Source organism: Chlorocebus sabaeus, chromosome 13 (assembly GCF_047675955.1).
Source record: "Chlorocebus sabaeus isolate Y175 chromosome 13, mChlSab1.0.hap1, whole genome shotgun sequence".
Classification (NCBI taxonomy): Eukaryota; Metazoa; Chordata; class Mammalia; order Primates; family Cercopithecidae; genus Chlorocebus; species Chlorocebus sabaeus.
In genome coordinates this window covers 61,382,403-61,400,762 of record NC_132916.1, presented here as the reverse complement: position 1 = coordinate 61,400,762, position 18,360 = coordinate 61,382,403, and the positions used below count along the sequence as shown (strand labels likewise).

Below are 18,360 nucleotides of genomic sequence, written 5' to 3'. Positions count from 1 at the left end.
TGATAGTTTTGGGGGGAAAGGAAATTAAAAGGCAGGAAAGGTGCCAACCTCAAACCATCAACCCTGTCCACAGATATAAAGAGACAAAAAAATTCTTTATTTATTTTTAAAAACACACATACACAAATAAATGGTTACAAGAATTCCAACAATTCATCTGACAAAAACTTCTCTTAAAAAAAAAAAAAAAAAAAAAGCGAAGTAGAAAACCGTAACATATCCTAAACTGAATCAAATATCTTCAAGCAAGCACTTGGGGACATGGAAGAAAAAAACCCAACAAAACCCTTGATTAGGAACTCAAAAACAAAGAAATGAAGTGGACAAAAACAGAAAGAACTGAAACAGACCTGAATGAACTCAAGAAAGAAATACAAGAAAAAAGGCACAATCATTTCACAAATAAACACAGAATTACATTGGGGCCCAAGAAGAACAGATTCACACAAAAGCATAACAAGGGCATTGAAGACAACAGGAAAACAACCAAGAAAATGAAAATGAGATAAAGAAAGAAAGAAGGAAAAATTATCAGAGAGAAAGTATCTGATACAGAACACAGGTAAAGGAGAGTCTTTTTATACATAATGGGAGTTCCATAGAAAATTAAACAATTAAGTAGAACTATTATTTAAAATTATAATCTTATAAAATATAAAAATAAAATATAAAAATATAAACTTTCTGGGAATAAAAGAGGACCCCAATCTATACACTTAAAGAGCTCACTGAGCCTGCAGCAAGAAAAACTAAAATGCAACAAGGGTTCTTTTTCTGCCCAGGGGTCTTGAGGAGGAGGGAAGGGGTTGGTGGGGGGGCGGGGCGGGGAGTGTGCCAAACAACTTACAACTACAAGAAAATTAGACTGGCATCAGAATTCTCAAAAACAACATAGAAAACAAGGTAAAAACATAGTAGCATTTTCAAAAACCTCAAAGAAAGAAATGTAAATCAAGGAGTTTATATTCAGCTAAACTATCCTCCAAGTAGGAAAACTACAGAAAAATAGTTTTAAACATACGAAGAGTTCATGAGAATTCTATGGCCATCAGTCCCTCTTCAGAAATCTACGGCATTTCCTCAAGACAAACTGCATCAGATAATGGGGGAAACTCAGGCAAAAAAAAAAAATTGATAATGAGTATTTAATATATGTAATTATACATTTAAGACTAAAACAAAGGTAGAAACCAAGTAAAAATATATTATATGCTATGTGCTATATGTTACATGTTGCATGTTCTAACAAAGCATAAATGAAACAAAATTTGATGGAAAAGGGAAAAACAAAAAGGGAAAGTAGAACAAGTTCACTGGTTATTATATAAGAAATAGGAGGGATTTCACAAAAATATAATGAAAAACTTACAAGGCAATAAATGGTTTTTTTTTAAGAAAACTTATGAAGACATTTAAAAAGTTGTAACACCAAAGGCAACCACTAAAACAAACACATAAAAACTTACCTAAATGTCAAAAAAATCTTAAGTCAAAGAAAAAAAACAAAACAACAGAAAAACACATCACACACAGAAACATAGCAAATAAAATACAAATAATAATCATAACATATGACACATTTGATGCTAAACATTTTTATCAAGAAATATGAAAGAGTTAAACTTACATATTCTAATAAAAAGACTATTTGTTCACTAAGCAAGATCCTAATATATGCTCTATACAAAGACATACCTAGAACAAAATGGTTCAACAAAATTGTTTAAAAATAAAGGTATGGGGGTTCAACATACACAAATCAATAAACATAACCCATCACATAAATAGAACCTATGACAAAAACCTCATGATTATCTCAATAAATGCACAACCGGCTTTTAATAAAATTCAACACCCTTCATGCTAAAAACTCTCAATAAACTACATATTGAAGGAACGTATCTCAAAATAATAAGAGCTATTCATGACAAACCCACAGCCAATATCATACTGAATGGGCAAGAGCTGGAAGCATTCCCTTTGAAAATCGGCACAAGACAAGGATGCCCTCTCTCACCTCTCCTATTCAACACAGTGTTGGAAGTTCTGGCCAGGGCAATCAAGCAAGAGAAAGGAATAAATGCTATTCATATAGGAAGAGAGGAAGTCAAATCATCTGTGTTTGCACATGACATGATTGTATATTTAGAAAAACCCCATTGTCTCAGTCCCAAGTCTCCTTAAGCTGATAAGCAACTTCAGCAAAGTCTCAGAATACAAGATCAATGTGCAAAAATCACAAGCATTCCTATACACCAGTAACAGACAAACAGACAGCCAAATGACACGTGAATTCCCATTCACAAATGCTACAAAGGGAATAAAACACCTAGGCCAGGAATACAACTTACAAGGGATGTGAAGGACCTCTTCACAAACCACTGCTCGAGGAAGTCAGAGAGGACACAAACAAATGGAAAAACATTCGATGCTCATGGATAGGAAGAATCAATATTGTGAAAACAGCCATACTGCCCGAAGTAATTTACAGATTCAATGCTATCCTCATCAAACTACCACTGACTTTCTTCACAGAATTAGAAAAAAAATACTACTTTAAATTTCATATGGAACAAAAAAAGAGCCCATATAGCCAAGACAATCCTACAAAGCTAGAGGCATCACGCTACCTGACTTCAAACTATACTACAAGGCTACAGTAACCAAAAAAGCATGGTACTGGGGCCAAAACAGATATACAGACCAAGAGAACAGAACAGGGGCCTCAGAAATAATGCCACACACCTACAACCATCTGATCTTTGACAAACCCAACGAAAACAAGCAATGGGGGAAGGTTTCCCTATTTAATAAATGGTGTTGGGTAAACCAGCTAGCCATATGCAGAAAACTGAAACTGGACCACTTCCTTATACCTTATACAAAAATTAACTCAAGATGGATTAAAGACTTAAATGTAAAACCCAAAACCATAAAAACCCTAGAAGAAAACCTAGGCAATCCATTCAGGACATAGGCCTGGGCAAAGACTTCATGACTAAAACACCAAAACCAACGGCAACAAAAGCCAAAATTGACAAATGGGATCTAATTAAACTAAAGAGCTTCTGTACAGCAAAACAAACTATCATCAGAGTGAACAGGCACCCTACAGAATGGGAGAAAATTTTTGCAATCTATCCATCTCACAAAGGGCTAATATCCAGAATCGACAAGGAACTCAAACAAATTTACAAGAAAAAACAGCCCCATCAAAAAGTGGGTGAAGGATATGAACAGACACTTCTCAAAAGAAGAAATTAATGTGGTCAACAAACATAAGAAAAAAAGCTCATCATCACTGGTCATTAGAGAAATGCAAATCAAAACCACAATGAGATACCACCTCACAACACTTAGAATGGCGATCATTAAAAAGTCAGGAAATAACAGATGCTAGAGAGAATGTGGAGAAATACGAAGGCTTTTACACTGTTTGTGGGAGTATAAATTAGTTCAACCATTGTGGAAGACAGTGTGGTGATTCCTCAAGGATCTAGAACCAGAAATATCATTTGATCTAGAACCAGCAATCCCATTACTGGGTATATACCCAAAGGATTATAAATCATTCTACAATAAAGACACATACAATAAAGACACGTATGTTTATTGCAGCACTGTTCACAATAGCAAAGACTTGGAACCAACCCAAATGCCCATCAATGATACACTGGATAAAGAAAATGTGGCACATATACACCATGGAATACTATACAGCCATAAAAAATTATCAGTAGAGTTCATGTCCTTTGCAGGGGCACGGATGAAGCTGTAGACCATCATTCTCAGCAAACTAACACAGGAACAGAAAACCAAACACTGCATGTTCTCACTCATAAGTGGGAGTTGAACAATGAGATTACATGGACACAGGGAGGGGAATATCACACATCGGGGCCTTTCAGGGGGTGGGGGACTAGAGGAGGGATAACATTAGGAGAAATACCTAATGTAGATGACTGGTTGATGGGTGCAGCAAACCACCATAGCATGTATATACCTATGTAACAAATCTGCACACTCTGCACATATATCCCAGAACTTAAAGTATAATTTTAAAAAAAATTTAAAGAATTGAAAATATGATAAAACAAAAACAAAATAAAGGTATGGGGGAAAGTATATCTGGAAAGTAAACACAATATGAAAGCGAGGGCAATGATTCTGATATGAGACAAGGCATAATTGAAACAAAAAGCATTAACTGTGACAAAGAAGGATATTCTTTAATGCTAAAAGTCTCAATTCGCCATATACATTATAATATCTACACACCGGAAACACAGTATCTGTTTCTATAAAGTCAAAACTACAAAAGATGCAGGGAGATATAGAAGCCTGCTAATGACAGGAGATTTTAACACACCACTCTCAGTAACATACCATTCTCAGACTAAGTGGACCAATAATAAGAAAGGATACAGAAAGCCTAAACAACATAATCAATTTGTAAGCTTATGATTACATACTGAACTTAACAGCCTGAAAATGGAGAATATACATTATTCTCAACTGCAAATGAAACATTAACAAAAACTGATCATTTATTAGGTTCCACTTCCCCCAAATGTCAATATGTTCCATAAAACTGAATGACTAAAATAGTATTCTCTGATTTTAATGCAATAAAACTAAAAATTATTAACAAATTTTTTTAAGTTAAAAGGCATTTTCATATGGAAACTAAGTAATTTACTATTATACAACTCTTGGAAGAAAAGGCAAGTAAAACAGAACTTACAAAAATTTTTAAATGATAATGAAAACATTATATATCAGAATCTATGGGCTATAGTTTGAATATCAACCAGAAAAAAATTTATAGCCTTAAACACTTTATTAACAAAATGAAAGAATACAAATAAATTCCCACCTCAAGAAGCTGAAAAAAAGAACAACAAAAAGAAAGTACCAAAAAGGAAATAATAAAAATAAAAGCAGTGATTAATTTTAAAAAGCAGTTCTTTTTTTTTTTTTTTTTTTGAGATGGAGTTTTGCTCTTGTTGCCCAGGCTAGAATGCAATGGCACAATCTTGGCTCACTGCAACCTCTGCTACCTGGATTCAAGCAATTCTCCTGCCTCAGCCTCTCCAGTAGCAGGGATTATAGGCATGCACCACCATGCCCAATTAATTTTGTATTTTTAGTAGAGATAGGGTTTCACCATGTTGGTCAGGTTGGTCTTGAACTCCTGACCTGAGGTGGTCCACCCACCTCAGCCTCCCAAAGTGCTGGGATTACAGGCATGAGCCACTGCACCTGGCTGAAAAAAGTAGTTCTAATTAATAAATTAAAATTCTGCCTGCTGAAGAAAAATAACAAAATAAACATACCACTAGATAGTCAAAGAACTCATAAAGATACAAAATCAGAAATAACAATAGTATACCATTTGTCAATTTTGGCTTTTGCTGCCATTGCTTTTGGTGTTTTAGACATGAAGTCTTTGCCCATGCCTATGTCCTGAATGGTATGTTCTCACTCATAGGTGGGAACTGAACAATGAGATCACTTGGACTCGGGAAGGGGAACATCACACACCGGGGCCTACCATGGGGAGGGGGGAGGGGGGAGGGATTGCATTGGGAGTTATACCTGATGTAAATGACGAGTTGATGGGTGCTGACGAGTTGATGGGTGCAGCACAGCAACATGGCACAAGTATACATATGTAACAAACCTGCACATTATGCACATGTACCCTAGAACTTAAAGTATAATAATAATAAAAAATAAAAATAAAATAAAATAAAAAGAAATAACAATAGTAAAACAACGAACAAAAGAGAAGAAATCCTACAACATTCCTTCACAGACTTTTTTTTTTTTGAGGCAAAGTCTCACTCTGTCACCCAGGCTGGAGTGCAGTGGCACGATTTCAGCTCACTGCAATCTCCGCCTCATGGGTTCAAGCAATTTTGCCTCAGCCTCCCAAGTAGCTGGGATTACAGGCACCTGCCATCACGCCTGGCTAATTTTTCTATTTTTAGTACAAACTGGGTTTCACTATGTTGGCCAGATGGGTCTTGAACACTTAACCTCAGGTGATCTGCCCACCTCGGCCTCCCAAAGTGCTGGGGATACAAGCACGAGCCACTGTGTCCACCCACTTTACAGACACGTCTACAAATAAATTTGAAAACCTACAAGCACGACACAATTTCCAAACTTGATCCCATTAGAGACACAAAGTTTAAACAGGCTCATTTCCATAAAAGAAATGAAGTTATCAAGAAAGTACTCCACAAAAAGCACCATGCTTCACTAGTTTCACAGAGCAATCCTACCAAGGATTCAAAGACCAAACAGCCTCAATGCCGTACAAGTTGTTCCAGAGCTTTGGAAACAAAGGAAAATTTCTTAATTCTTTTTTATGAAGCAAGTGAAATACAGACACAGAAACAAAAGGAAAAAAGAAAGAAAACAGCAACTAATATCACCTTTGATTACTGATGCAGAAGCTTTAAATAAAATATTAGCAAACACAATTCAACATTACGGTGAGAAAATGATACACAAAGAGCATGAGAGACTTACTCCAGGAATGCAAGGTTGGTTCAATCCATTAATATAGTACATCATAGCCACATCTCTAAGAAGAAAAATGATGATTATCTCCATAAATGCTGGGCAAAAAAAGCCTTCAACAAAACTTAAGATCCATTTCTGATTAAAAAAAAAAAAACTCAAGAAAATAGGAATTCATGCATACTTTCTTAGTATGACAAACAAATAAACATATAATTTGCATTACAGTCAGAATCTTATTTTTAATAGAGAAACACTAAAGGCATTTGCACTTGTATCATGAATCAGATATTCTCTATAAACTATTTAGCACTGTATTAGTGGTATTTGTGGAGGCAATTTTAAGAAAAATCAATTAGAGGCATCAGAATTGGAAATGAAGGTGTAGAACCACCTTTACTTGCAGGTGATATGATCATACACCTGGAAAACCCTAATGAATCAATGATCTTTAGATGGCAGAGAAACAGGTACTCTCAAACATTGCTGCTGAGTATCAAAATTGGCATATTCCTTATGGATGGGAATTCAGTAACATCTAACAAAACTACATGTGTTTACCTTTTAACTCAGCAATCCCACTTCTAGGAATACCGGACATTAATTCTCCAGTAACACAAAGCTATCATTCACTGTGGCACTGTTTATTTACAAAACATTGAAAACAAGCTAAATCTCCATAGACAGGAAAGCAGCCAAATAAACTACAGTACATCCACACAATGGTGTATTATGCAGAATGAGAATGATCTCTTTGATATAGAAAGATTTCCAGGATATATTTTAAGTGAAAAATGCAAAATTTAAAGGAGTATGTATCCAAAGTACCCCACTCTTTGTGTAAGAAAGGGGGAAATGAGAAAATATATATCTGTCTAGGTATATGAGTGAGACTAGTTACCTATAGAGTATGGAACAGAATAAAACAGAAAGGCCGAGGAAATAAAAGGGGGGAAATGACACCTTTCTGAATATATCTTTATGTACATCTTGACTTTTGAAACCATGTCAATGTTTTGCCTAGACAAAATCAACAAGGACGGGAGGAAAACCCTAAAATTGAATACAAACAGAAACAAAGGAATCAAACCATGTTTCAAGTGAATAACATAACCACACTCTAATAGAGAAGAGGAGAATTAACCTAAGTAACTTCTGAATATAGTATTTGAACTAAAGACAAAAAAACTCTAAGCAAGTGCTGAGCTCTAATCAGTAAGATTCTTTTTTTCAAAGGTATGGCTTTGCAATTCTGAAACTACTTTCTAAGCATTACAGGGTTTAACACATAAGAAAATATATTGTGAATAAAATGGAAGTCAAGAGTTACAAATTTGGAAAGAGAAAATAAATCCTGTGTGGTGTGGCACTGTAACTGGAAGTATAAATAGAGACACACACCCACACACACTCTTATCTAGATACCCATGCACATATATACACATATATGTTCATCTATCTACATTCACAAAAAATCATACGTTCATGTTCATTGTTTTTTTCATCTAAGCAATCTTAGCCTTAAGACTCATATAACTAGACCTGAAGAAATGAAATTTCCAAATTTCTAAATCTAAATTTCGAAGATATTGGCTATGCGATCCATAGTGTAGGAAAGTGTTATCATAGGAACATCTATTAGAAAAGAGGGCTTTTAAACAGAATAGCCAGGCTAATACTTGAAGAGAAAAAATTTACTCATATATGTGACTGAATCATGAAAATAGGAAAAATATAATATTAATCCTAGTAAATATTTAAATGTACCCATCTCAGATTATTTTCATGTTAGTAAGAGTAATCACATTATCTTTTATAAAAGTTGCAAAGATGCAAATGTTATCTGGTATTTCAAAAGGAAATGTATTAAAAACCACTGTACCTTACAGTAAAATCATACGAGCAAGAGGCCAGCACAGAAGCATGAAACGGCGAAAACTACAAAAAAAAAAAAAAAGAAAAGAAAAAAACCCTTTTTGAAGTCAGCTGTGATAATAATACTGCTTTCTAAGATCATTCCATAAACATTATAATAAATTTAAGTTGAGTCAGAGCTGTCACTTAAAATTATGCTTTTCCAAAGCATATATGCTTTAATTTGAGGCCAAAATCTTCTGGCCTTTTAAGTATCCATCTTTGGGAAAAATATTTTTATATTCTCCAAAGAAAATTATCCCTCAAGCTTTTTAGAACTTACTTAGAACAAAATATTCCCAAAATGTTGCTATTCTGGAAAAATTAAATACAATTTCATACTGGCTATGCAAAAATGATTCTTATAGGCCAGGTGCGGTGGCTCCCACCTGTAATCCCAGCACTTTGGGAGGCTGAGGAGGGCAGATAACCTCAGGTCAGGAGTTCAAGACCAGCCTGGCCAACATGGTTTAATAGAAACCCTGTCTCTACTAAAAATACAAAAATTAGTCGGGCATGGTGGCATATGCCTGTAATCTCAGTTACTCGGGAAGCTGAAGCAGGTGAATTGCTGGAACCCAGGAGGTGGAGGTTGCAGTGAGCTGAGATCATGCCACTGCACTCCAGCCTGGGCGACAGAGAGACTCTGGCTCAAAAAAACCAAAAACAAACAAACAAACAAAAATGATTCTTACAAATATAAGGGATTTAATTATATAATAGTACAAATATATAATTATATCATTTACCAATTTTACAAATATATGATTGCTATAATCACAAGTTATCAAAATAAACATTTAAATGTTAAATAAAAACACCTTTAAGATATTTTTATGTTATTTGTATATTACAGCTAATGGAAAATGATATCAAGGATAAAAAGCAAGTTTAAAGACAAGTAACGTCTTCTAGATGAGTAAAAATGTACTTAATAAGTTGACCTTTGCAATTACCTTTCTTCAATGTTTGTCTTACCAGCACTTTAAATAGTTAAATACACATATGTAACTACATTTGACCAGCACTTAGTTTGCAAAGTACTTTCACTACATTACCTTATTTCATTCTCAGAATCACTCTGAAATATACATACAGCATATTTTTCAACTGCTAAAACTTGTCCACATAAAACAAATTTTTATTAAAAAATAAAACAGCACTGTGTCTCCTATGTTGCATTGCAGCCAGCGAAACTTAAAATATTAACTTAACTAAAAATTTAGAATTTTTGGCCAGCATGGTGACTCAGCCTGTAATCCCAGCACTTTGGAAGGCTAAGGCAGGTGGATCACTTGAGGTCAGGAGTTCGAAACCAGCCTGGACAACACTGTGAAACCCTGTCTCTACTAAAAATACAAAAAAAATTAGTGGAGCATGGTGGCGCACACCTGTAGTCCCAACTACTCAGGAGGCTGAGGCAGGAGAATTGCTTGAACCCAGGAGGCAGAGGTTGCAGTGAGCCGAGATCGTGCCACTACACTCCAGCCTGGGTGACAGGGCAAGACTGCATCTCAAAAAAAAGAAAAACAAACTTAGAATTTTTAAAATAGTAGGAATACCGTAATTATCTTATTAAAATAATCAATAAGGTACTTTTTTACCCTTAACGTAAAAAAAAAAAAAAAAAAAAAGGATGAAATTGGGAGATGTCACTTAATAAGATGCTTTCCACAGTCATTTAGCAGAACCTGCCTAAATGAAAACCAGGAAACTAACCTAAGTCATCTTATAACCCAGAGAAATTTACTGGGACCATCATTAAAAATTTACCTCATCCTTTGCGGTTCAGAGTAGAAAACTTTCTATATCCCAAACATCTGTGAACAGTCATGTATGTTATCATGTTAGGAAAAAGAAAGAATTAACCATCTCTTTACACCTGTTTCAACAAAGAGACTCTCACTGATTAGAAACTTAAAAAGAACATAATACTAAAAGTGAATTACTATAGTTAAATAAATAATATTAAAGGAAATAACAGATTGGGGGTGAAAGAATGAGAAAAAGATTTTTATTTAACGTTAAGTATTGAATGTCTACATTGCCCAAAAAATTGACTCAATAATTATTCAAATATTCTTAATTTTAGCTTTCAATATTAATTAACTAGGTAACAAAAACACATATAAAAAAGAATTAGTAACTCCAATCCCTAAACCCAGAACACTTCTTAATATATGCTTCATTGATTATATTTATGTAATTTTATTCTACATATAAAAGAAAAGATGAAAACTTACTTTCACCCTCCTAATAGCATAGGTATGACCAAGAAGTTCAAACACTGGTTGTCGTACATTCCTTAAGTCCCAGCCTCTCAAACTACAGTCAACTGCACCTGTCACCAGCAAATTCTAAAAACAATTCAGAGAAACATAAACTGTGGCATCTTTGCAATTAAACAGTATGCAGGCTTTCCTACTAGAAACAACATCTACTTTCTGATAATTATTTAATATGAACCCAGGAGCCATTTTTGAGAAGTTGTATAACAAGTACAGACAGGAATCAACATAGACATTAATAGCAAAAAATTAATATGACTTGTGAGAAAAAGAACTCAATATGCTTTATGTACATGATGGAACACTACACACAGCTGGAAAAGGCATCGTTCCAAATAGCATTGTGGATTTTCTAATCCACCTTTAGAAGTGGCAGTAAGTACACAGGGGACTAACATTTTTATCTGACAAATGAGCCCAGCTTTCTCTTCAAATGGTTTTCCCTGGAATCCCAGCACCTTGGGAGGCAAAGGTGAGAGGATTACTTGAGGCCAGGAACTTGAGACCAGCATGGGCAATAAAGCAACACCCTGTCTACCCAAAAAAATTAAAAAAATTAGCCAGGCATGGTAACACACACCTGTAATTTTAGCTACTTGAGAGGTTGAGTGAGGCAGGAGGACTGTGTGAGCCCAAGAGTTAGAGGCTACAGTGTGCTGTGATCACCCCACTGTACATCAGCATGGATGACAGAGCAAGACCCTGCCTCTAAAAAAATAAAATAAAAATTTAAAAAAGGTTTTCAAGACTGGGTGCGGTGGTTCACTCCTATAATCCCAGCACTTCGGGAGGCCGAGGCCGGTGGATCACTTGATCCTAGGAGTCTGAGACCAGCCTGGGCAACAGTGAGACCTCGTCTCTAAAAAACAAACAAACAAAAAGGGTTTCAACATACTCTGAGGTTTTTCCAGGCATTAAAAGGCAAGAGGTCTGTTCATTTAGGTACATCTGAAAAAGCAAAGGCTATGAATTAAATTTTTCCATGTTCTCTAAATCTAAATTAATCATTGTTTCCAACTCTCTTGGACCACAATTCTTAATACAATATCTAATCATATCCAAGAATGTAATCAAATAGTGGTGAGTCTCTTATCTATTCTGGCTTTACAAATTCTGCTATCTAGAGCCCCAAGTGAACCCAGAGTCCTAGCTGAATAGGTCAAGTGCTGGGTCCACACTCAGTCCACCCCACATAACCCAGAACAGCAAAGGACTTAAGTTGGTGCAAAAGTAGTTGCAGTTTTTGCATTGAAAGTAATAGCAAAAACTGCAATTACTTTCGCACCAACATAACATTGTCTGACTATGTTGGGTTTTAGTGTAAGCTAATTTGAAGAAAAGTTTCAGTTATTAGAAAATAAATTTTGCAAACCACTCTCAAATGTCTATCAGCATCTTTGTTTAGAATTCCCAAACATCTAACATACAGGCCATAATTAATTTTCCAATATGAAAAATTCATTTATGACTTTGAAACTGTAGTCATCAGCATTGAAATGTTTAGATTAATATCATTGCATATGTACTTATTAATAACTTATTTTACTCATTTTTATTTAAAGAACTCTGTCAGTACAATGTTCTTTTAGCTTTAATTAATTTAAAACTGGGAAAAAACAAAGCATATATTTTATGTATTTGTCATGGTCAACAGACTACTTCAGGGACATAAATACGGTCATGCATCACTTAATGATGGGGATATGCTCTGAGAAATGTGGCATTAGGCAATTTCATCTTCGCGTGAACATCACGGAACGTACTTACACAAACCTAGGTGGTACAGCCTACTACACACCCAGGCTAGATGAAACAGCCCATTGCTCCTAGGCTACAAGCCTGTCCAGCATGTTACTGTACTGAATATTGTAGGCTACTGTAATACAATGGTAAGGATTTCTGTATCTAAACACAGAAAAGGTACAGTAAAAATATAGTATGGAAGATAAAAAATGGTAGTAGGGTACTTACCATGAATGGAGCTTACAAAACTGGAAATTACTCTGGGTGAGTCAGTGAGTGAGTAGTGAGTGAATGGGAAGGCCTAGAACATTACACTAAATTTATTTTTTTAATTTCCTTTCTTCAATAATAAATTAACCTTAGCTTACTGTAATTTTTTGCTTCATAAATTTTCTATTTTTTTTTTAAATTTTTTTTTGTTGTTGTTTTGAGATGGAGTCTTGCTCTGTCATCAGGCTGGAGTGCAGTGGCATGATCTTGGCTCACTGCAACCTCTGCCTCCCAGTTCAAGCGATTCCCCTGCCTCAGCCTCCCGAGTAGCTGGAACTACAGGCGCCCGCCACCACGCCTGGCTTTTTTTACTTTTTGATTCTTCATAATAACAAAACTTAAAACACAAACACATTGTAGAGTTATACAAAAATACTTTCTTTCTTTATATCTTTATTTTATAAGCTTTTTTCTATTTAAATTTTTTTTTTTAAACAAAACTGAGACACACATGCATTAGTTTAGGGCTACACTGAGTCAGGATTATAAATATCACTGTCTTCTACTTCTACATCTAGTCCTGCTGGAAGGTCTTCGGGGGCAATAGGAATTTTTCAGCTCCATTATGTCTTAAGGGCCCTGTCATATATGCAATCTGTCATTGGCTGAAATGTTGTTATGCAGTGCATGACTGTAGTATATTAACACATATTTAATCCATTTCTATCTCTGATTCATATGTTCATGTGGTTAACTGAAGCTTTAAAAAAGTTGCACATGGACATTTATCTTACAGAGGCATGAAAATTGGTTAGGCTTAAAAAGGAAGATGAAACAGAAAAAATTAAAAACTGATGGACTATCAAATTAAAAATCAAATTACAAATAGTTCAACAGCCTGACTAGCAAAGTGAAAAAGAAATAAAAGCAAAAGATGATACAAAATTGCAGGGTTAAGAGCAATAGAGAAAAACATTACATAAATTGGTAAGGCAGCTTCCCAAAACAAACAAGTAAGGCTGCACTGTTGAACTTTGAAAATTTCTGTTTCTTATTTTGCCCGTTTTATGAGCACTTATATCCAATTAATGCTAATGCAGGTCAGTCACAATCATTAATTAGAAAGAGAAGGGACAGAATTTAACTTAATGGTCCAGGAACACCACCAAAGTCCACATAAACAAAGATAAATAAAATTTAGAACATTTTAACATTAGGAAGGACAGCAGCTTAGGATAGAGCCATACACTGTACCTCACTGTATTTACACCAGTCACAACTCAAGATTTCTGCCTGATGTGCGGGAATCACGATTCTGACTCCTGCTGCCTTCACATCCCATATTCTCAGAGTCTGATCACCTGGTAAAAAGGAAGACTTGATCATTTCCCATCACACCACTTGAATGCGCAGTGACATAATGTGTTCATAATAATAAGTCAAGTAAAAATACACTGCTTTCAGTGTTAGGATACTGCCACCTTTAGACTAATTTTTTTAAACCATAATAATGTATAGGAACTATTCAAATGAAGGAATACAAAAGTGACGTTGCACCGTGATAATGCTTTTAGGAGGAAAATTTGAATCTCACAGAGATAAACACAATATTGACTAATCACACACCTGCTGCTTTTTTCTTTGAGGCAGGAAAGGCCCTGAAAATTCTTGTGTTAGGAAATAAAGTGATCACTCTGTACCAGCATATTGTACTAGAAACCAACAATAGAGTAACAATTTTACTGCTAAAGGCGGGCAAAGTCTACCAAGCCAAAATGGAGAATTTTTTACTTTTCATTGTCAAGTACGCTATATGTTAATGGGCCAGCTATACGTGTACTTTTCTCCTCAAAAAAAAAAAAAAAAAGCTAAAAAAATTTTATTTATTTATTTATTTTGAGATGTGGTCTCGCTGTCACCAGGCTGAAGTACAGTGGCATGATATTGGCTCACTGTAACCTCCACCTCCTGGGTTCAAGTTATTCTCCTGACTCAGCCTCCCGAGTAGCCAGGACTACAGGTGCGCACCACCACGCCCAGCTAATTTTTGTATTTTTAGTAGAAACAGGGTTTCACCATGTTGGCCAGGATGATCTCGATCGCCTGACCTCGTGATTGGCCTACCTCAGCCTCCCAAAGTGCTAGGATTACAGGCGTGGGCCATAGCGCGTGGCCTATTTATTTTAATATTTTTTTGAGACAGAGTCTGGCTCTCTTGCCCAGGCTGGAGTGCAGTGGCACGATCTCGGCTCACTGCAACCTCCACCTCCTGGGTTCAAGCAATTCTCATGCCTCAGCCCCCCAAGTAGCTGGGATTACAGATGTGTGCCACCACACCCAGCTAATTTTTGTATTTTTAGTAGAGATGGAGTTTCACTCAGGTGCGGTGGCTCACACCTGTAATCCCTACACTTCCGGAGGCCAAGGTGGGCGGATCACCTGTAGTCAGGAGTCTGAGACCAGCCTGGCCAACATGATGAAACCCTGTCTCTACTAAAAATACAAAAAATTAGCTAGGCATGGTGGCAGACGCCTGTAATCCCAGCTACTGGGGAAGCTAAGGCAGAAGAATCACTTGAACCTAGGAGGCAGAGGTTGCAGTGAACCGAGATTGTGCCACTGCACTCCAACCCAGACAACAAGAGTGAAATTCTGTCTCAAAAAAAAAAAAAAAAAAAAAAAAGAGTGAGAGAGACAGGGTTTCACCATGTTGGCCAGGCTGGTCTTGAATTTCTGACCTCAGGAATCCTCCCCGCCTCAGCCTCCCAAAGTGCTGAAATTACAGGTGTGAGCCACCACGCCTGGCCAACAAGCTAAAAACATGTAAAGATTACACTTTGCATTATTACAAAAATAGTTTGCATTACCTAACTGCACAGTCACCTGATTAAATGTTTTACATGTTGCTTGCCTCCAATTTTTCTAAACTATAGGAAACAAAAGATGACAAGATCAATAAAATCCAGAATATATACAGCTACCTCAAAAGTAAAATACAAACAACTGATGATGGGAGAAAACCCAGTTCCATGTAATGAAAAGCATGCAGTTTCTGGCATTTTACCAGGTGGGGTCATGAATGCCATTTTGTGGTTCTAGGTCCCTGCATAGGATATGTAATATCTCTGAGACTGATTCATTTCTAAAGGAGACGCAGAATGCCCAACATGCAGCACTGTCTAAGAATTTCACCAAGTTTCTGTAAAGCACCTGGCATGGTCTCTAACACATAGTAGACACTGCCAAATATGGTATATAAAAGTGCTAAATTTTTAAAGTATCTTTTACTTATCTACATATATTTTCCTATATTCCCAATTCTAAATCATATATTGTTAAGCTAAATTTAGCTATCCTAGGCAATTTTTTTCTGGCTTCTTTGGAAGTTGCTTAAGAAAGATAAGAAATGTGTTGGCAGTAATGAAATGCAGAGGTTAAGAACGGGGCGTTTGGAGTTCCCGAGCTTGGTTCTAATCCAGCTCAATCATTTGGTGGTCACTGATGCTTAAATCAAGTTACTTCGCTGATCTTCAGTTTGCTACCTACAATAAAATAACTGCCTTGTAAGGCTGAAATGAGACAAGGTAGTAGCGTGAGTACGGTGCCAGATGTGTAGTAAGCTCTCAATATGTGTTTTTTTTAAATGAGAAAAAATACCCATGATTACAAGTTATTTCTGTCCCCCCAGTAATAACAACATGAATAATAGTTAATACTTATTGAGTGCTTCCAATGTGCCACATACTGTTCTAAGCATTTTATACATATTTTTTCTAAAAACATCACAACTACATAAAGTAGGAATTTGGAGATATAAAAAGTAATTGTATAGTACTATACAAATGAGGAATATAGTACTATACAAATGCAGCATATAGAGATGAAATAACTTACCCAGGATAGTAAGCAACAGAACCAGGACCTGGACCCAGAACTCAGGGAGTCTGGGTCCCCAGCATGTGCACTTTACAGCTTTACAACTATGCTGCACTGCTGCCTCCTTGTGTTGCTGGAGGACAAATGCCATACAATCAATGTTGGCTAATTCTGGAGGAATTATTTTAATTCTTTTAATTTCCAGGCTGGAGTGCAGCAGTGCAATCTCGGCTCACTGCAACCTCCACCTCCCAGACTCAAGCAATCCTCCCACCTCAGCCTCCCGAGTAGCTGGGACTACAAGCGCACACCACCATGCCCCACTAATTTTTCTATTTTTGGTTTTGCCATGTTGGCCAGGCTGGTCTCCAGCTCCTGAGCTCAAGCGATTCACCTGCCTCAGCCTCACAAAGTGCTGGGATTACAGGTGTGAGCCACTGCATCCAGCCCTATGTTACTTTTTCTTTAAATTGGAGAAAAATCTGTTATATTTTCAATACCACTTCCCATCTCCCTGCCCAGAGACCACAACAGTCATGAATGTGGTCCACAGTCCTTTAGTCTGCGTTTTGGTAATACTTCTATTACATTTTTATGAATCCACAAATACGTACTACTATTGCTTTGTATGCAGGATTTTTTTTTCCTTTTTTGATTTAAAAATATTGTCTTACTACGTTAAAAAAAGGTTGAAAACCACTTTGATAGACAAGAGTAACAAACATTTTTGGACCTAGCTAAGGATGGTACCTCCATCCACAGCACCTCATTCCTTGTTCAGACTACAGATGACAGGCCAAATGGGGGTACTTGGGATTTTTCTGAACTACAACTGAAAAATAATGTCAGTCCCTCTTCTATGGCAGAATTGACAAGTTACAAAATTCAGGACCCACTAGTGACAACATATCTCATTGTGAAAAACAAATGATGAGTTTGAAAGTACCAAAAGGAAATTGTTCAGAATTGGTACAGGTTAGAGCTTCAAATAACTTCAAGGGCCCTCATTATAATCACTGTCTGTGGTCTAGCCACCAGTCAGTAGAATTTGCTTCCAGAATGCCAAATAGCTTTGATGCAATGATCTCTCATGATTTTCTCCAGCCTTCAGTGTGTAATGCCGGGTGACGTGGATGTCTAGTGTTTGGCCTGCCCAGAAATACCCTTTTTCTAGGAATATCATATGTCCTTTTCTCACCAAGTGATTCTATAAAGACTTACACCTCAACACAACTGACTGACCAAAGGTAGGTCCAGGCAAGACCAACTACAGTACCTCAGTCCCTGCTCTGACTACAGCTGAAAGGTCAAAGGTAGGTACTTGGGATTTTTCTGAACTATAACTGAAAAAATAATGTCTGTCCTTCTCTTATGGTAGCATTTACAACTTAAAAAATTCAGGAGGCCGGACATGATGGCTTACACCTGTAATCTCAGCACTTTGTGGGATCACTCGAGCCCAGGAGTTCGAGATCAGCCCGAGCAACACAGTGAGATTCCATTTCTACAAAAAACTTAAAATTTAAATTTAAAATTAAAAAATTTAAAAATTAGCCAGGCATGGTGGCATACACCTGTAGTCCCAGCTACTCTGGAGGTTGAGGTAGGAGAACTGCTTGGGTCCGGGAGGTCGAGGCTGCAGTGAGCCATGATCGCACCACTGCACTCCACCCTGGGTGACAGAAAAGACCCTGTCTCAAAAACGTAAAAATATGGCCAGGCACAGGAGCTCATGCCTGTCATCCCAGCACTTAGGGAGGCTAAAGCAGGATTACTTGAGACCAGGCGTTTGAGACTA

General features: G+C 36.5%; 1 protein-coding gene across 1 annotated transcript in view; it reads right to left on the bottom strand.

The window, feature by feature from the left end:
* PEX7 (peroxisomal biogenesis factor 7) overlaps nucleotides 1–18,360 on the bottom strand; it is a 93,567-nt gene that overhangs the window by 37,341 nt on the left and 37,866 nt on the right. The window contains exons 6-8 of the mRNA XM_008006897.3: nucleotides 13,941–14,047; nucleotides 10,689–10,802; nucleotides 8,414–8,469 (exon numbers count right to left, since the gene is read on the bottom strand). Coding sequence (XP_008005088.1) covers nucleotides 8,414–8,469; nucleotides 10,689–10,802; nucleotides 13,941–14,047 — 277 coding nt within the window. The remainder of the gene's footprint in view (nucleotides 1–8,413; nucleotides 8,470–10,688; nucleotides 10,803–13,940; nucleotides 14,048–18,360) is intronic.